The sequence below is a fragment of the Pseudorasbora parva genome, chromosome 20, assembly GCF_024679245.1.
Source record: "Pseudorasbora parva isolate DD20220531a chromosome 20, ASM2467924v1, whole genome shotgun sequence".
NCBI classification, from domain to species: domain Eukaryota; kingdom Metazoa; phylum Chordata; class Actinopteri; order Cypriniformes; family Gobionidae; genus Pseudorasbora; species Pseudorasbora parva.
This window is the reverse complement of record NC_090191.1, coordinates 37203882-37224725: the sequence shown is the minus strand read 5'-3', so window position 1 is coordinate 37224725 and position 20844 is coordinate 37203882. Positions and strand designations below refer to the sequence as shown.

At 38.7% G+C, this 20844-nt stretch overlaps 2 protein-coding genes across 17 annotated transcripts in view; one reads left to right on the top strand and one right to left on the bottom strand.

Moving 5' to 3' along the window:
* ninj2 (ninjurin 2) overlaps positions 1–9549 on the bottom strand; it is a 33195-nt gene extending 23646 nt beyond the window's left edge. Inside the window, exons 1-3 of the mRNA XM_067426854.1 lie at positions 9412–9549; positions 8480–8587; positions 2704–2805 (exon numbers count right to left, since the gene is read on the bottom strand). Coding sequence (XP_067282955.1) covers positions 2704–2805; positions 8480–8587 — 210 coding nt within the window. The 5' untranslated portion in view covers positions 9412–9549. The remainder of the gene's footprint in view (positions 1–2703; positions 2806–8479; positions 8588–9411) is intronic.
* Positions 9550–9553: 4 nt separating this feature from the next.
* The window catches only part of wnk1b (WNK lysine deficient protein kinase 1b), an 80224-nt gene continuing 68933 nt past the window's right edge, over positions 9554–20844 (top strand). For 8 of the 16 annotated variants that reach the window (XM_067426839.1, XM_067426843.1, XM_067426850.1 and 5 more), the window contains exons 1-2: positions 9556–10138; positions 11026–12228. In XM_067426839.1, coding sequence (XP_067282940.1) covers positions 11497–12228 — 732 coding nt within the window. In that variant the 5' untranslated portion in view covers positions 9556–10138; positions 11026–11496. Of the gene's footprint in view, positions 10139–11025; positions 12229–20844 lie in introns of all 16 variants that reach the window. The other 8 variants (XM_067426851.1, XM_067426849.1, XM_067426848.1 and 5 more) reach the window with 3 other exon arrangements.

Here is a 20844-nt window from a genome sequence, read left to right as displayed (position 1 = left end):
AATTAGCTCATCAACACAGAACTAACACTTAATTCATATGCAAACTACCATGCTAGTAAAAAGCCATTGAATTTGAGCTGAACTGTGGCTTTTTAAAGGTTTCCAAGTCAAGATCTTTAAGAGTCTGAAGTGGATGTTGGTCAACAAAAAGAAATCAGAAAATATACAAGCTTCACAAATTATTCAGAGAGATAACACTGGTTGCGTTTAGATTTAAAGACAAGAAGCTTTATTTTTAAGCTCTAATACTGTCGCTCTGAGCAGGATGATGCATGGTAAACCTTTTTTAATATAATATAGTGCAATTTAGTAATAGGGGATTATATGTATTGTAATATTTAATGTAAACTCGAACCATTTTCTTCTAATAAGTCCAGATATATGCAGTCGACACACCCATCTTAATAAATTCTATATATTGCTTATCCTGCTCGAAAAGACCATAAACATTAGAGATTATTTGCAAGGTATCAATTCATGTACATGTACATATATTAAAAAGTGTTCATGTGCTGGCGATTGATACACTGCAAATCTGGTCAGTGATGCCCTCTGTCAGTAAAATTGCCACTCGAACACTTCAAGCAATCCAGTCACTTATATAGATTAGTGGTATTAGCTATTATTGTTACTGCAAGAGCAAGGCCTGACAGTTCTATGAGTTGCTTGGATTTCCAATTTCAATATGAATTCAACACGCAGTCAACTCCCAATCACGAAGCAAGTAAAAAAGCAGGGGAAAATGACATGAAGTTGCAGGAAATGCATTCAACATGTTGCTGTATTGCTTTAAAATGTGTCACGCTTGTGTGAGAGATGCCAGATCAGGTGCTACTGCCCACTATAGAGCCTGGTCAAAGTGGCACCAATGTGCCATCAGGTCAAAGAGGAGTACCCAATTCCCAGAAACGCAAGTCATCATCCTTTACTTCACAAATACACTCCAAATGTTTCAGAAGAGAATACAAGAAAAGACCGGAGAGAATTAAATATAAATTGCACTGCCAAACAAAAACACCTTAGGCATGCACAAATCATTTAAAGTTAGGCCTAAACGTCAAATGATCTCTAGGGTAAGACTGTTATCTCATGCCTATAATGCACACATCCAAGTTCAGATGTCCTTCTTAAAGCATTTTACATCAGATGAACCCCCATAGTCGTTGTTATAATCTGCGCATTATCTGGCAATCATTTTCAGAGGGATCAACGTGCTCTGTAATATCATATAGTACTCGAACTGCTCTGCCTGCGAGCGCTGAGTAATCCAGAGGAAATGGGATTCCAAGATCACCGTCAGGACCGCGGATTAGTTTGGAGACCCACATGGTGTGTCGTTCTGCTGTAAGTGACCGGGACGAGACCATAGTTGAACTAATTTGTCTTTGCTTCCTGGCCATGGGGATATGTTATTAAATAATAATATAATGTTGTTATAAAATTATTAAATTAAATCAGCAGATATAACATTTACTGGCACATACTTGGCAGATGGATATGAGGCAAGGATAGTCCTGTGACAAACAAATCCTGCAGGAATTTGTCCCTAGGAAGTGGAATGTAATATATGCCACTAATAATAGAAGCGTGTATGGAAAGGACATTGAATAAAATCTTAAAAGGAAAGTTCATCTTAAAACAAAAAGTGTGTGTTTTTGGGGGTGGGAATGCAACATATTCAGTTTAAAATTTGGGTCAGTATATATTTTTTGTTTAAGAAATCAATACTTTTATTCAGCAAGAGTTACAGTAAAGACTTTCTGTTAATTAGATTTCTGTATATAAAAACTGTTGTGTTGTGTTTCCACACATAAAAAATTAACCTATTAAGCCATACAACTGTCAACATGTAACAAGTAATGATGCTAAAATGTAACTTTGATCACAAGAATGAATTACATTTTAAAACATATTCACATTAAAATTGTTATATAAATTTTTTTTTTAATCAAATAAATACAGTCTTGCTGAGCATAACATTAACATGACATCTTACTGACCCCAAACTTTTGAATAATTGTGTATTTTGAAGAATTTTAAACCAATGACATGTAGTTTTTTCTTTTATCTTTTTTCTACTTCTACTTTCTACTTGTTTCTTCCACAGAAGAAACAAAGTCATACTGGTTTTGGAATGTCATGAGAGTGAGTAAATGATGACAGAAGAATTGTCATTTTAGGTGAACTATCCCTTTAAAAGTTATGGTGCATGGTCTAAATCTGAGACCATTATGAGTCATCTAAAAATATCATGATGCCGAAAAATAGATAGAACTATAACCTTTTTAATTTTAATTTTTAAACAATTGCACTTCAACATACTCTTTTACTGGACATATATGCAGTTTCCAGTTTTCCGAGTATTGTAATTCTCTCCCTGGGAATCCTTGGTTATCATAGGTTTGTGACAATCCTCCTGACCCCAGTAATAGTTTGGTAAGTGCATGTTTTGTTGATCTTCAGGTACATTAAATGTTGAGTCTGTCTTTGCAGTCCATCACTAATTGATATTTGATGGATTCTTTGAGTGATGCTCAGCTTCAGAAGAAAGAGAACTACATGATCACCTTCCTCTAAATACACAGAACATTCTGCACCCCGACGTGAGGACAGAGAAGGACAGAGAGCAGCAGAAAGAAAATAAGGAATGTCATGTCGCAGCCCCCAAAGAAATACCAATGGCTTCTAGACGTCTCAGCATACCTGTGGTCGATCTGTACGTCCTCTTGCTGCAGACATGGCGAGTCCCTGATGGCTGTCGTTGATGTGTACGGCTGAATCGTAGTCGAGATACTGTCGGAGTTCCTTAGAAAGGGAAAGTGGGAAAGTTGGCAAAAGCTTTTGAAGAAATTCATGGCACACAGCAAGGACAGCCGTCCAGACAAACAAGTGTGTTATTCACTTTTTCTTCTTTCTTTTTTTTTAAACTCCAGCTCCACTCCAACCCACTGGACTGGGTCACAACAAAACTGAGCACTTCTTTGTAAACAGTAAACCAGTCAAATATATCCAATGTCTGCACAGTCTGCAGAGAGAAGAAAGACTGGACTTTTCTGCTTCTTGTTCAAGTGTCCAGTCAGTATTATTAGACTCAAATTCACCCATGCAGTCAAAGGCTACATTGAGAGCTCATTCACGCAAAATGCAACATTTTGATATTTTTATAAATGTGTGGCCAATATGTGGTCAGTGTTTTAATATAAAGCACACAAAAAGACTGAATTGGGGACATTGGTAAACAGTGATAACTTTACTGATGTGTCTAAAGTTTTCACAGTTAAATACTTTCTCCTATCCTAGTAGTTTGATTTTCCTAAAAATTGTAAACACTGGCTATTTCAACATCGCTCTATTTGTTTGAGCGGTCCGACATGTCAACTTCTGGCTCAACCACTGGCATGAGTTGTGGAGCAGAACTACCTGTTTGTCTGGACAATGAAATGACCGTTTTCAGGAAATATGTAGGAAACAGCTGTTAGTTTTACAATTAGTTGTACACAAATTACACACTTCCCCTTTAACATTATGTCATCATTCAATCCAAACCTGTATGCCTTTCTTTTTCTTGCACTCTAAAAAAAATTGGTGCTATTTGGCACTAAAAGTGGTTCTTGGCTTGTAATCATAGGGGAACCACTTTTGGTGCCATATAGCACCATATCTTTAAAGGTGCTCTACAGCACCTTTGTCAAATGGTGCTATGTAGAACCCATAAGAGGTGTCATATCACATTTTATTTCTTCCTCAATAATGGTGCTAAACGCATCAACAGTCTTTGGTGTGTAAAGAACCTTTAAAAGGGCTTGAAAGGTTCTTTGTACGGCAGTGGTACTATATAGCACCTTTACCACCCAAAATAACCACTGAAAAAACACTGAAGAACCACACAGGGGTTTAACAGGTTCTGTGTATATGGTTATGGTGCTATATAGCACTTCAGTCATCCCAAAGAACTGGTGAAGAACCACTGAAGAACCACTGAATCACCACGATTTGGTGCTATACAGCACTTAAAGGGGTTCCCCTATGATTACAAGCCAAAGAACCACTTTTAGTACTATATAGCACCGTTTTTGTTTTAGAGTGTGCACAAAAAAGACACAAAAACAACATAAAAGTATTTAAACATTTGGAAATATATTGTTATATAAGTCTTCTAAAGTCATGTAAGACCGGAATCACTAAGTAAGAGTAACTTTTGTGCCCCTTTTTCAAAGCAAAATGGGATTGCATCACCCTGCTCCAGATACACACTTTCTCAGATTACCAAATCTGGATTACTAGTGCTCTACGGAGCCCCTAAAGGGACATGGTGAAACCCTTTTTTCTTTTGAACAACCCATTTTCAAGATTAGATCCAGTCTGATATCTGATCAGATTATCATTCAGATTGTTTATTCATTGAAAGGATTAGACTCAAAAGAATGATTTGTTCATGAATTGGACACTGGGCCAGTTGAACATGAATTAGTACATCTAATTTCCAGAGGCGGACAGTATTGAAGTATTTTTACTTTACAATTAATTTAGTTTTTCAAGTATATGTACTTTATCAGTGTTCTTCTTTGGAAAACTTTTACTTCACAACATTCCAAAACATAATATTCAACTTTTTACTGCAGTGCATTTCATATTAAATATCATGTAATACTTAATTACATAAAAAATGTAGCGCCGTATACTTTTACTCAAGTAAAAGTAATTCAAAGTTTTACAAGTAAGAAAGTTCTAAATTTTTAATGTAATTAAGTATTAAAGGTAAGAAAAACAACGACTTTTATTTATGAAATGAATTGTAATAGTGAAGTAAAAGTTTTTACTAAAGATAAAGTATACTTAAAAATGTACTTGAGTAGAAAGTAAAAACACTCCAATACTCTCCGCCTCTACTAATTTCATTAAAAAAATGTTTTTGCGAATGAAAATATGAGATTTTTTATTTTTAAATATTAATTTATGATTTGGTCATTGCTTTTTCTCTCATAAACACATCAAGTAGAGCTAGGGTTCAGATTATGTTCTCTTGACATTTATAGGAAGGTGGCTCTCCATGATGACAAAAGATCAACTCAATAAACCTAAACTACTGGCTTTTCTGACTTTATTATGACCACCAGTGTCGTAATGCAGCAGACTTATAGGTGTAGCCACATATTATATGATTAAAACACAATATTATGCATATTGCATTTCAAGCCATCATGCACCAACCAGAACAGCAGTTTGATAAACATTATTCAGTGGCAACTGTGTGGTGTTACGAGACACTTTCTTCTGACAATGCGGCCTTGGGATGCTCCCACATATTAGATAACGGAGCGCATTTGGATAAAGCGTGTCCGGTATTAAACCATGAAATGGATATTTTCATCCAAGACGACAGTGACCTGCTTGTTTTCTTGTTAGCAATTATCCGAGCGAGGCACATAACGTCCCATTATGCAGTCACAATAGTGATTTGACTCACAAAGTCACAAGGGAGAATAATAATTGCTGTAATTACAGACACAGAGAGGATCAGCTAAAGGCATCAAACGAAGCAGATATTTCTAAAAGCTAAAGAGCTGAAGCGCAGCCCCCATTAAGGGTGTGGGGGTTGACAGAGGGCCCTTTCAACCGCAGTGCCCCGATGCAGGTATGTTAAACATGCCGTGTTTGCTAAGGGATCTGGGCCTCACTAAGAAAAAACAAGAGCGAAGAGGAGCCGTAGAGAGAGAATGACTCGTGAGAAGGTGATAGATGGATGTTGAGGTGTTTTTTGTCCTCCGGAATGAAGGTTCACTCGACAGTGCCATCACCCAGAGCTTCATCTCTGAACTAAACAGCAGCCTGTTCGCTCTCTTAGACCATTCCCACAGTGACAGCTCGTGCTGGTCACCCACTCATTCCTCTCCGAAAATACACAATGAGGCATTTGCAGCTACAGTCACTGACACAGTCCATGGGCTGAGAGCCACTGCAGCTGCAATAGTGGTGGACACGTGGCATTTGTGGTCCTTTGTGCTCCGCTAGTGGCCAAAACATCTCTGCATGTAACCTCAATCACAGAGCCAGAGCAGATGACCACTTTGAGGCCTAAAATAGACTGAATTAAATTAACTTCTGGTTCAAGTGGCCAATGCACTGTGTGTGAGCTAATGTGGTGTGCATACAGTACCGTTAAAAAGTAAGATAGTTGAATGTTTTTAATAGAAGTTTCTCATAATCACCAAGCCTGCATTTATTTGTTAAATACAACATGGAATATTATTACAATTTAAAATATATCATAAATAATAATATTTAATATATAAATATTATTTTAATATATTTTAAGATGTAGTTTATTCCTGTGATGGCAAAGCTATGGAAGCTTGTCTCCGCCACAGAATTAAAAAACGTTTATAATACTATTACTTTTTTTGTTTTTGTTTTTCAGAATTGCGAGTTTAAAGATTTATAAAGATATAAAGTCAGAATTGAGAGATATAAACTTGGAATTCTGAGAAAATATTCCTTAGACTAAGCCAGGATTAAGCCCTAGTTCAATTAAGGCATTTTAGTAGCTTTTATAAACATCCGGAAAAAATAATTACTTGTGTGCTTCTTGAAACAAAACAATGGCACTGATATATTTTAAGATATGTCAGTGCAAGTTGCTTTCAGTTAAAACAGCTCAAACCTCAAACATGCATTTTAGGAGCTAGCTTAAGCCTTGTCTGTCAAACCGGGGATATATCTCACAACTCTGAAAAATGAAGTCAGGATTGCGAGTTGTGCAAGTTATACATTTGCAATTAAAAAGAAAAAAAGTCACAAGTTTGACTGTATATCTCACAGTTCTGAATTTATATCACGCAATTCTGACTTTATAAATTGCGATTCTGGCATTATAACAGAGAAAAAACGTCAGAATTGTGAGATAAAATGTCGCAATTATCTTTTAAAATGTTTTATTCTGTGGCGGAAACAAACTTCCGCACAAAATGTTCAGCATCATTACTCCAGTCTTCAGTCAGAAATCATTCTAATGCTGATTTGGTGTTCAAAAACATTTGCTGCTTTATTTTTTGTGAGAATCATAATACATTTTATTATGATTCTAATAAAAAAATGTAATCGTCATTTAAAAAGAATAGCAAAAAATATATAATACAAGTATGAATTTCTTTTTTTAAGCCAAAATCTTATTGATCCCAAACTTTTGAGTGGTAGTGTACAAAGTATGAAAAAAAAACATCAGCAGAGACTAAACTCTTCTGTGTAGAAGACTTAATGACCAAGTTCAGGGCATTTCCTTTTAGTTAATCAACTAAATAGTTTTAAGCGAGTTTGTTTCCCTATACACGAAAGACAACTGCTCCTCCCGTCATCTCCTGAACTCTGTACATTGTGTACCCTCCGCTCTATACCATCAAACAGGACTTAGATTAGCAGTAGGAACAAAAACACAGATTTCTATCAGACTGTCTGTCATCACCTCACTCCGATACCTATAGAGTGTTCTGAAGTGGAATGCGGCCACTTGTTCTGAGCTTTACTGTGATGTCAGATGGTCATTTGTCTCATGACTAAGTTATGCAATGCATACATTATTAAGATTCTGGAAAGAACTAATCATAACAAAAAGAGCCTTTTCTAGCACACGATAGGAATAGTTGAAAATAAATTCTTCTTCATGTTGCATGATCTGAAATATCTCCTGTTACACAAGCTGGAATTTGAATAAAGTGGGTCTGCATATTCTTCTCATTTATACGTCACCTGACTTTGCATATACGAGTGTGCTGGAAGATCAGCATGCACAGACATCCAGTGGCTCTTTACAATGGAATGTTAAACTTTCCAGCAGGCATTTGACATGGTGGCTTTAAGATAACCCTGCTTACACTCATTTAGATTAGCTGGTGCATTGTTTCAATCTCAAAGTAAATATTTCCCTTCCGGAGTGTTGCAGTAATCTTAAAGACCCGTCTGAACACAATACCCCAGTAATCCACAGTGAGGAGACCCTGCATAATGTTTAAAAATATACATATTATAGCAATGAATAATCAAATTTTGGGTGATTAAGAAATGCCTGTTTTTCTCACTCACTCATTACCACCGCCAAGTGGATAAACTGATGTACTGAAGCTACATGATTTGACATGCTACTTTTGTAATTTCCCTAATCCATTTAGAGAAATCTTCTTCAAACTCACTTAAATCTACAAATAAAGACAACGCGCATTTGACACATTCTGCTTGCACTAATTAATTTGTCAAATAATGAAAGGTTTGTTAGTGTTAATGCAATGCTAATGCAATCTTCTTTGATATCCGTACCATGTGTTAAATTTCCAAATGGTTGATTTCTATGTCAACAGTACTCAATCACTGCCTTCATTTAGGCAGGGGAACAAAGTGTACCCATCCCAGTCAATGCATCCAGAACAAACAGCCTCTCAGGCATGCAATCAAAGACACATACTGCGATCTCGACACCTTACTGTCTTACTTGATTATGCATGCTTGTTGCCTCGTCGGACCCCATAGGTGGTTTTATGTAGCAGGGCCTCCATAGAGAATCTGCGATGTTAGCTAAGATCATACTCATGTGTGCCATCTGGAATGCAAAAAGGAAAAACAAATGTCTAGTTTTGTAATGGGCTTCACATAAATAGTCTCTGAGAAAACAGTCTGGACACACATGACAAAAAAACATTTAAAATAGTAATGTCTTCTGTGTCTTCATTTACACTTACACTAAATGAAAATTCAACATCATTTGTATTTGTATTTTCTACAGTAGTAGGCTACTACTATTTCTGAATGTGCTATATCTTGCTAAAAAAAAAACACTTACAGAGAAGATGCTTAATATGCATGCAAAATACACAATTGAATTGCAGCAACATGACCACAGAAACGTTGCTTACCATTAATGCTTCCTCATTTTTTTCTTTTTGAGGCATTGGGCATTTACCGTAAAAAATTTATTTTGGTCTTTGCTTATATCTTTGACAAGTACTGTTTTGTTATTTAATAAAAATCATCTGTAATAAATGAGAAGGGAAACATTGTATATTTGCTGCATGGAACTTGCTGTAATTTGAACTTGCTCTCTTTGTTTATGCAGTAAAAGCACATGTGCCAGAAGTTTAAGTTTATTGGCCTGATACCTCACAGATCTACCTTTAATTAGCAGCATGGCAGAGGAGCCAGAATTTCATGCCAAGGCAAACGAGATATAGCTACTGGCATCTCTGCTGTGGTCCAACTTTAAGCAAGCTCTTAATAAGCACTTAGATAAGAGAGTGTGCAACTGAGCATCGCCTGTCCAAAAGCACTAGATCAGGATGTACTGACATTGAGAATACATTGGGACAAAATAATAATTAGCCTAGCAAACAAGGATGTACTTGAGGAAAATTGCATTCATTGTTTTACCTGCTACTGTAATGAGGGAGGGAATTTTGCACTGCAGTCATCCATACTTTAAATCAACTCGGGGAGGATGAAACAGCGACCTCTTCAGGCCCACCTAAGACACTGCCAGCTGGCGTCTCCGCTGTCAGTATTCAGTGGGAGGGTAGACAGCAGCAGCCTCGGAGCTAAAACCAACGTGACAGACTGGAGTCCTAATAACACCACCCGAACCAAGAGCAGCAGTTACACAAACCCTAATACTACATATGGAGACTACCAGTTGTCATTTGTCGACTGCTGCATAAGGATAGCGATTCAACCGGCTCGACAGCAGCGAACGCAAACCGCAGTGGATGTTGTTGCATTGTTCACGTGAAAGGAAGAAAATCGGTGGTTTGCAGCGGCCCCGCGTGCAGTCCCCCGGAACCGGACTCTGTTTGTGATTTGTCATGATGTTTTATCACGGGATACATATTTACGCTGGATAGCGATTTCATTAGAAGAATCATTGCATCGCGTTGGATTCAACAGCCCCGTGTTGAACTTGGCCTGTAGAGCAAACAGCACGATGAACGCGTAGATGTGCTAAATCCATGGGATTTATATTTTCTGACCATTCGGTTTTATAGCCGTGATTCTTTTTGTCTCTATTATAAGTATTTGGCTTTTACCGCTATTAAATTATTCGGACAACTGCAGCTGTCGCTTTTGTCTACATCAGAGGGGAATGGACATGACGATACGAAAGGTAATCGCTGGCCATGGCCAGTCTCCTATTTTTTCATTGCAGCAGAAATTGTATATACCTGGCTCGTTTATTATGGACTGACAGGCATCAGGTATTAAATATCCACTGTGTGTCATGTTTGTAGCAGTGTGTTTCGACGCGTTTCCTGTTCAATAAACGCTATTAAACGCGCGCGGCATTATTTTGAGAGCGAGCTAGAGACCTGAAGAGCCAACGGTCGCCGTTACTTGACAACTTTTAAAAGCCGTATCTTAAATACTCGCTGGCGACTTTTAAATCATATAAATGCCCCAAAAATGCTAAATACGCCAGAATTGGTTTGCGTTTTGTGCTTGTCTTTGCCGGAAAATTACAAAATCCCCCAAATCTCAGATGGCCACCCAACGTAACCAGGGCGACCCGTCTCGAGACCCCCGCGTGCGCAGTAGACGTGTTAATCTGCCGTCACATGGTTTTGTTTTGTTGATATTTTGAGGCACAAAATTGTATTTATTTTTCCTTACTTGTACGATTGAAACTAAAGCCTGTCTGACTCGTTATCGAGAATAAGTACGGAGAATCGTTTGCAAAAGGCTTCTGAGAAACACTAAAATCCAAATAATAGTCTGGGCAGAATAGGTAGTTTTTGTAGCTGCTTTAAACGTTATGCTTGCATTTTAGTACAAATGTGTCTGTAGTTGTAACACAGGCTAATATTTAATATTTCTATTAATATCTAATATTTAAAAAGTTTATATTTTCACCAAAATTGTTATCCTTAGATTTTATGTTTTGCTATAATTATAATATTAAAATGCGTATTACATTGGAGAATAGCTTTTAATGCTTTTAAACCATTAAAAACAAACGTGGGTGTGTAATTCATGTTCTTTGTATGTCTCTTGCAGTAAATCTGGACCTGGTTTTTGGTTTCGAAGCCAGGTTTCCTGCACTCGGAAGGTCTGAAGAACATCAAGGCTCTTGCCCTTTTCTCCTCTTGTGGTCCCTTATGCCCAATGACGGCTGTCTCCGAGTCACTGCAGGATGGATGAAGTGGATTTGACAGTTTTTGTCTGTCACCATCAGTACTTGCCTCTCAGTGACTGTGTCTTGTTCTTTTACGTTTATAAAAGAACACCTCCTCTCTTGGGCTCTGGCCCCTTACACTGTAAGAGTAACTGTTAGTAAGGAATACCCCACAGAGGGGGCCTTCCTGCAAACTCTGTGGTTCACGTGAGCTTTTTTTCCATAGGCTTTTTGTGCCACAGTCAAAGCAGGAACAGGAATTTTTTTTTTTTTTTTTTGAAAAAGGTCAAGGTTTACAAGTTTTTTCATAATAATTTATTTATACATTTAAGATATTTTTTTTTCCTGGAGAGATGTCTTCAGAAAATCCTAACAAGGTGGTGACCTTCTTGGCCCCTCCACCTCCAAAGAATGTGAATGGCTCCGGTTCGGACTCAATGGTGGCTGAGAAGCTAGACACGGAGGTCAGAAAGCGACGCCATACCATGGATAAAGATCTGAAAACAGCTGAGCACAGATTTTTTAGGCGTAGCGTCATCTGTGACTCCAATGCCACAGCCCTCGACTTGCCCAGCAAAGCCTGCATCCTCACCTCACCTCCAGACTGCGAGCAGTTTGTGGTGCCTGCAGTGCTGGGTTTGGCCTCTGGTGTAACCATTGACATCCAATCGGGTGTTTCGGGGATAGTTGTGGAAGAACATGCAGAGGATGGAAGAGGCGCTGGGGTTGATGGGATCGTGGAGGTACAAAGCCCATCTGTGCAGGATGTGGGTGAGGCTGAGGCCCTTGGGACAGCGGAGACAGAGCCCAGCGACGTGGGCGACAAGGAGCAGGAGAGCGGACTAGCAGATAAACGTGAGGAGGAAGAGAAAGGGGTGGCGAAGGCCCGTGCTGAAGCTGAGCAGAGGGAGGCTGAGAAAAAGGTTCAGGATGACATAGAAGAAGTGGAGACCAAAGCTGTGGGCACCTCACCTGATGGCCGTTTCCTCAAATTTGATATCGAGATTGGACGTGGCTCATTCAAAACTGTCTACAAAGGCTTGGACACGGAGACGACGGTGGAGGTAGCGTGGTGTGAACTTCAGGTAAGAAAAGTACCATGGTATCCACCTCTGCAGCTATGTTCAGCCTTCATTTATTATAGCAGATGCTCATGTTGTTTGTGTGAACTTTACTTTCGTGGTTGACCAAAGGCCTAAAAGTGCTTTTATGAAACAGCAGTAAAAGACAAATGTAAAAGTATGCCAAACTTACAACAGGAAATCATGTTGGTGTAACTTGTTTGTGCAGTTTTGTGGTCATGGTTCTTATGGTGCCCCTTACAGGATGTGGGTGGGTGAAGAAGAGCTTTGGTAAAGTTGCAGGTTAGGCCCAGAACATACTTTATCATATGACTCGTCATCTTGTACATGCTTAATGAGTGTTCTTAGTACTCAAATTTCTGTTCTGTAGTTGTTCAGATAGCTAGATGTAAATATGTTGACATGTTAACCAGTTGTGTCAGCAAAGTTCTCTTCAAATTCCATCATGACAGTAGTTGACATAAAATGAAAAAGACAATTCTTTAGTAGTCCCTTTCAGCAATGCTGAGAATGCATAGCACAATTGTTGCATTATAAATTCCTTTCATGACAGAAAGTCTTGCGAAGCTTGCAAAATCTAGGAAGTGTCTGCATTCACATTTTTGCTTGAATGTAGATGTTATGCTAGCTTGATTTTTTAAATGTTACATTCCAAATGAATAATGTATTTCATCTACGTGTTGCATTTTCAGCGCTGCCACCAGGGGCAGTATAGAATTTGTGAACCAGTTAATATTTACACAATATTTCAAATCTATCACTACAGAAAAATTCTAGTATAACAATTACTACAGGAATGTGGACTACTTGTATTTTACATATATAATAAGCAGAATAATTGCAACCAGGTTAGAAAGCATGAAGCTTGCGGTGTCAGAACGTCAGTCTGTCAGACGCAGCCCATAGCAACAATGTCTCAGATAGTCTGATGGCAGATAAAATAAAGAGTAAATAAATTACTTTCCAGTGATTTGTTACAAAACTGTGCATCAAACATTCTAAACACGGAAGCTTATATGTGTGTGTGAGATGTGCTAAAACAGACCTTTTTCACGCATCGTTTGTTACTTTCAGACCATGTTCAACCAGACAGTGTTAGGTCAAAACGCTCTCTATTCAAATGTATACTTGCATTGATTATCCATTACTTTTTTTTTGTGTGTGTGTGTGTGTGTGTTTGTGTTAAACTAAAGTTAATTTTCATTAGGCCAGATTTGACTTTTTTTAATAACACATTGACATCTAAATATAACAAATTGGGTCTTTGAAACTCAGTTGGATCTCATTACATACAGGCTTGAGTGTTTTCTCTGAATATCACAAGACCCTCTCTGTTCGTTCCGGTGTCTGGTTTCTACTCAGTATGGACCTTTCGTGGAGAAAGTATAACTGAACACAGATAAAGATGGATTGTTGTTAGTTGCCTAGTGAAGGCCCTTCTGCACAAACTGAACGGTTATACACACCGACGTTCAGACTGATATTTTAGACTGTATTAGTAATTCTTCCTAAGCACTCATAGATTTAAACCGTTACATAAACATGTCAAAGCATATACCGATGAAAGTGTGCAAAATATGCTGTGTGGTGTGTGGTGGGGTGGAAGACTGGAATGCAGCGGATGGTGCCAGTGACGTCATGTCGACACTGCCGGGATGAGGCTGTTGAACCGATGTGTGTTGGTGAAAGCAAAGTAGCATTATGAGGTGTGTACACTCGCTAAATGGGGGGATGTGCATGGTGTTTATAGATGGATCAAGGCCTTTAGAGTAACTCTTAAGTAATTTAAGGGTCAGAGGGCTTGCAGGAGCAGAGGTCTGGCCACTAGAAACCCCCAGGTTGCTTTGACAAAGGGAGGGTGAATGAAGACAAGCAATGAGAAGAGGGGGGTGAGTAATGCAAGGACATCAGGGAGGGTCCCCCCCCCCCCCCCCCCCCCTCTGTCTCTTTAGGTTTCTTGAATTAATTTTCAGGATGCTTTTGTAGTTGAAAAGTATTTGAAGTCTTACTGGAAATCAGTAAAATAAACTTTTCCTGGATGTAGAAGAGGAAAGAAGATTATCTCATCAGCTTTGTTAATGGGCCATCTACTGTTTTTTCCCCCTAGAGCTGATTCATTTGCAGATCTTTTTTTTTTTCTCTCCCAGTTGAGATCACACGGGAATTGGTTTCTTTCCATGGATTGACTCAAAGGTTTACTCCCATATGTCTGAATTCCTAATGTTCTCCAGTTCTTCCATTTAATAAGCAATTAACACATATTTAGTAGCAATTGTGTTGTTTCACTTGTTTGAATAGTGGCTTTGGTTACCCAGCATGCATCAGTAAATCCTGATCACTCTGAATATTGTTATTGGATTAAAAATCAGGATGCTGTGTTTCTCTTGTCCTCATAGCCTTAGAATGTGTTGAATCATAGATGAGCTGGTAGGATGACAAAGGCCGACATCCCCCCTAATTCAGTCTTCGTGGATTCGGGGAGATGCAAGCGAGGGCTCTTTTAATGGGAGCCGAGGCTTCCCTTTACGCTTTTGTTTTTCTATTCAGTTGAATTATAATAGTAAAGACATGAAAGGGTGAACAAGAGCTAAATGTGCTGTAAAGAATTCAGTCCCCCCTCTGTCTTTTTCACTTCATTCCCATTTATCTCTTTGCCAAATATTTTCTCAAAATGTCACAAGTTGACAGAGTGGAGCAAAGCAGGGTGCAGTCATGGCATTTTTAGATGTGATGTTAATCTAAATTTAAGAAACACCATCATACCGTAATACCCCGTAGTATTACTCATACTTAAGCCGGGTGCACACTGTGCGATTTTGCCCATGATTTGGCCGACTGAGACGAATTTTGCAAATCCTAAAAGATTCCTCTGGTCCTAGGCTAAAATCTGACGTCTTTGATCGTTAGTTTGACATGTTCACCGGCAGCTGATTAATGAGCGCTGCGATCAAATTTTCCCTCAGATGAACGTCTGCATGGCAGTGTCAGAAGATTTGGCGCACAATTCTGCAGTGTGACTTCTCCTACGACGATCGTCAAATATCTCGGTTTTTCAAGACAAACTATGACCAAAACAAGAGTTAGAGATTTCTTTGTAGCCATTTCAAAACCATTTCAATCCCGTCTGTAATGCCACTGTCACCGAACGCGTAATTAATGGATGATAAAAAACTCTGGACGAGTTTTCTTGCGTGCGTCCGCTTTTAGTGCGCCTTGGCTATCGTACTGTCTGACATTAATGACCACTGAGATCTTACAGTGTGACATGGCTTACAGCGGCGATCATGTTCGTACAGTCTGACATGCAACATTCGCAAAGGATTTTGAAAAATCACACCGTGTGCAGGAACCATAAGGTAACAAACCCCCTGATCCTCTGTGTTAAACTTTGTTAGAAACTTTCCGTATAACTGTCTTGCACAATTTGTGCTACAAACATTAATGATACCTCAAATTGGATGCCTGTTGAAGAAAGTTGTGGTGTTATTGAAGCGATTGGACTTATGAACTTCATCTGGCAAAGACTTTTGACTTGGGACAGTAATCAACCACCCAGCAACCCAGTTTACACGACAAGCCAAGTAATGAACTCGCATTTTGTTCACTATCTCATCTTCACTCTAGCACTCACACTTTTGTGTGCTCTGTGTGTGTGTGTGTGTGTGTGTGTGTGTGTGCGTGCGTGCGTGCGTGCGTGGTTTTAATTTAATTTTAGTTCCCCTAATGGTGTGTAAACTGGTTTCCATGCACTTCTTCACACATCACACACACTTTTTTCTTCATGAGCTTTTCCAGCAGATGTGAGAAATTTAAACCATTTGCAATTAGTTATATAAACATATGCACGCACAGCACACACACACTCACAGGGTCCTATGTCCATATGCTAACTCCCTACACAAATGTACTCTGATCCAGATCCAAGTTGTTGAATAGGTTTTTGACCCTATAGACTATTAAAAACCGTACGGCTGTTGTGCCATCAGCCTTATCGCCATATGCTAACTGTGAGATATTACAGTGCAGGAATTTGTGCGGGAGGTGCCTTAACGCTGAGCCGGTTTAAAAGAGACATGCCCCAGAGAGAGTGTCGTCATCTGTGAATAATGCAGAGGATGTGAGGGGAACAGTTGAGGAAGAAATCCAATCCCATGGATCCTTGCCATAGCCGTTTCCCTTTTCATTGTTGAAATCCATTTTTTTTAAAGGAGTGAGAAAGACAAAGACAGGAGCTGCGCTTCCTTCATTTGCAAGCGCTGATCTCCTTCCTCATTTACAGTATTGGCTGTAAGTGTGTTTATCCATTGTGTGTCTTACATGGGCTGGAAGGGAAAAAAGATGTCATCATAAATGGAAATATACTGCGGGCTTTGCCATTGTGAGATATGATTGGCTATCTGATTTCACTTTTTTTATCTCTACTTTAATGTGAATATGAAGGTTTTTTCCAAGATTCTTTTTTTAACCTCACCAGTTTGCACAATAACAGAAAAGTGTATGCAAAGCAGAAAATGTGTGCATTTAACACACTCTGACAGATCTTTCCTTTAAGAGATTCACTTGTCCTTCTTGCTTTCCGCTCAAGTGTGGAGGCTGAAGTTTCACTTCTCTCACTAGGCTCATGATGAATCTGTTTGCCCCTACTGAGTCACTGTCAGTTCCCCTCACTTCCTCCATGTGAGAACTTGACATTGGGTCCTCATTTTAAACTTTTGTAGCATATTTCTTTTTTTACCCTTTATAATGTTAGTCCAGGTTTCTCGCATTAAAATCTGCATTCATTACACTGCTAAATTAATAATTATTATGTTAATGATTGTGACATGATCAGTACCATTACATTTTGAATGATTTTTGCTGCTTTGTTTTAACATATGGTTATTAACAAATGCATACATCACAAGTACCAAGTAAGCATACACCTACATGATACTTTGAACTGCTTTAGGCGTTACTTCACAGGTAACACAGGTTGTACTTTTTCCAAAGAAATGGAAAATGTAAATGAGAGAAGCGGTGGAAACGCAAGCCAGATCAGGATTTACCGTCCCAAAACGTACTGTACTTTACTGAACCGTACCGCACAACTTGGTGGAAATGAGCCATTTCAGATCCGAATCTAAAGCATTTGATAAGGAACACTGTAATTTAAGTGTCAAGACTCTAGCTTATGAGGAAAATCAGGTTTGATCTCTTGCAGCCTTTCTTTTTTCTCTCATCATTGTATCTGTGCTTATGGTTTTGTAGGTAGCATAAGTGTGTTAAAGGTCACAATGGGAGGGCAGTAAATTCCTCACGTTTCACTGCTCACCTCAGCCCCTTGTCGTAACTGCCCCTCATTTTATTCAAAACGTCTCTTAAGATGCTGTTCACACACACACAAGCACGCAAAAACACACACACTCCTACCATTCAGTCTCTCCTTCTATAACCTTCACCCTATTGATTTGATCCCAGTTGTTCTCCTTTGTTGTTGGTTGTGCTTCATCATCACATTCAGTTTATATTTCTAATAGGGGTGCTAATCAATTCAACTTTTTATTTGTCAAATTATAGGAAATCTACATGATATGCTAATTATTAATTAAATACCACAAAAATATTGATTCTGAGTGTTTCATAGACTTAGTCTGTGACTATTTTTCAGTCTTTAAATTAGTTAATTTTTTTAGAAGGACCCAATGACGTAGCAGATCCTAAATTTGGAAATAATTTGTAAGCATATAAACCTTGTATCCTGTATGACGAGCATCTTATAGCCTGCTCTTGTAGTGGCTTTTTGCAGAGTGGGCTGGTTGGCCCCGCAACTCCTCCCAGATTTCAGTGGCTGTTTTGCGTTTGCATTCTCTGGATTCCTGTGGCAGGACGTCAGCTTTAAAAGAGTGCAAAAAAACTTAAGGGGGTGGGGGGCATTCGATTGAAAGCGGACTCTCTCTGGGATTGTCTGCCTCACCCAACAAAAAAACCAAGCTGAAAGCCCAGAATACTAATCTGGATGCAAGATTTCTTGGCTTTTGTTAAAAAATGGGATCGTGAAAAAAAAATCCTAAAGATCATTCAGCACAATGGTAAAAGATGTGTGATATTTAGCTTAAAGCATTTGCATTCCCATATTTGAAGAACATCTGGGGCCAAGTCTACTTTTCTAATTCTTTCTTGTTAATTAAGAGCTCAAGCTTGATTACATATGCAGATCATATCAAATGTTGTCTGTAAAACTAGAGCAAGCCAAGATACAACCTCTGACCTATAGTTTATTCTGTCATCAGACCAATATAAGTGCATACCATGCAAATTTTCCCTAGAAAGTCTGAAACGGCTGTTTTAAAATCTCATTAAAAGTATGTGACAGCTTTTCACTCAATCCGAAGAATGTGTCTTGTTTAATTGGAGCTGCTGCAGGCTGTTTCTGCTAAATGTCAGAGATATTTTAGCACCGTCACACCTATATAAATGCAGTGCTAGAGGTGCAGCCTGAGCTGTATCAATGAGAGCTGGTGTTTATTGGGCTGTCAGGGTCTGCTACATCATTTCAAGGCTGTTAAACCCCCTGTTGTGGGTATAAAAGAAGGACGTCCTCTCCTGCAGTAGTTTAGCTTGAGTCAAGCTTAGCTTATCCTCTGCAGTAGTACACATCATTTTAGAAACCTCTCTGTGACCCTAAACCAGACGATAAGAACACACCTCTATACAAAAAAAAGCATCTGTTTATTCCAGAATTTCAGTTGTCTTCCCCCCCATTTACAAGCTATAAATAGAAACACCTCATCTGCTGCTGTCGTTCCACTCCATGGTCAGAACTGGAGCAGACGCTTTTGGGTAATGACGTGGGGCAGAGTTGGCCGAGAGAATGTTTTAGCTCTCGCTTGAGCTTCAGGATTGAAGCTGTTCTGATCTGCTGTTGTACTAAATTTGACACTTTATGTCAGTCATGATGACCCTGACTGTACAGCCATTCTCAAATGGCATGGCCACAGTTGGTGAATTTTTCTTAAAGACTTTCACGATCTGGCAAGCTCTGATCTGATTGGTTAGTTTTATGCAACTTTCAGGAGTTAGTATTTTAATTATTTTAATAAAGTACAAGGTTGATATTATGAGCAGTTTTTAAAGAAGAACTAATCACTGATTTTACCAGGTTGGTGGTGTCAAATCTTGATAGAGTTTTATTTGAGGTACTTTGTAGCTAAAGCCAGATTTCCATCAAAATTACCCGGAACAATTTGTCCCAGATCTGCCTAAAGTACCGTGAAGATTAGGCAGTTATCCCGGTGAGACTGTGTGCGACTTTATAGTTCCCGCTGTATTTTGTCCTACGCATATGAGCTTAATAAAGTCTGAATTTCATCGTCTGTCCATCGGTTGTATTGTTTAAACTCCATTGTTGATTCTAATAGCAAGCAACTAGTACATTTTAGTAGAAATTTGCATTTTTTTATTTTTAACTACCATTTTTAGAAGTCTGTTGCATTACAGACTTTTAAAAATGGTTTGTTAAAAATTAAATGCTGAATGGAGTCAACCAGTCAGCATGTTCAGCGCCCAAGTCCCATCCCCGAATGTTCCTGATCTTTGAAAAAGTAAAAAAAAAGTTCCTGATCTTCGCAAACAGGAACTTTCTAAGGTTAATTTTTACATGGAACTTAAATTAGACCCTGGTCCCTGCAGTTGAAAAACACAGAGTGCCAACCCAAAGTCCCTTGTTCCTTGAGAAAGTTTCTGCAATGGAAACGTGACTTAATATTCTAGATATTCACAAGCAAATCTGTATTTTGTTTTGTTTTTGCATTCTATAATTCATATGAAATTGAGAAATGTAGGTGTTTACATGAAATTCTGTTGAAATCAGTTGAACTGAAACACCTCCACTAGATTCTTGGTATGAGCAGATAGTAATTATTGTTCAGTTAATATGGTTCTTCTTTATTTCATCTGAAAATTAGAAAAAAAGGAATCCACTTCCTTGTAAACCTACTTCCTCCTCATTTCCCAATGACCCTTTAACATTCATTCCTTCCCAGCAGTTTTTCTGTCCTCTGCCTCTCTTGTGTGGAATGTGGCAGTCAGGTGGCTGGTTCCTGCCTTTCTGGACGTTCCCACATGACGGTGACCTGAATGTGACCCTGCATAGGTTGGTGAGGTTAAAGGAGAGACGAGCACCAATGGCCATCTGTCTGATTTAATTAATATTAAACCCCAAAAAATCCCTTGCTAAAGCTGTACTGTTATTTAAAATCTTTTGTAATTATCTTCCTAGGCTCTTGTCCATATAACATCCTCTCTGCTCTCATTGTTGGCTGTAAGCATTTGGAACAGACACCAAGAGACAAAAAGAACGCAATTGAACTATCGGTAAACCCTGTCCCCCTTATTTACTGTTGCTAACTCGGACAAACAAATGGATTTGCTATGTAATGACAGCTGTCACATGTGAACCTTATCCCAAGATGTTTTTGGACACAAAATGTAGCGCATACCCTGTCTGAACGATGACCAAACTTTACTGATGGTTTATGAAGTTTATTACATCGTTTTTCACTCCAAACAAATCACCGTAGGAGCTGAACAAACAAAGCGTGTGCATTAATGTCTCATTCACAAACTCTCTCTCTTCGTTGC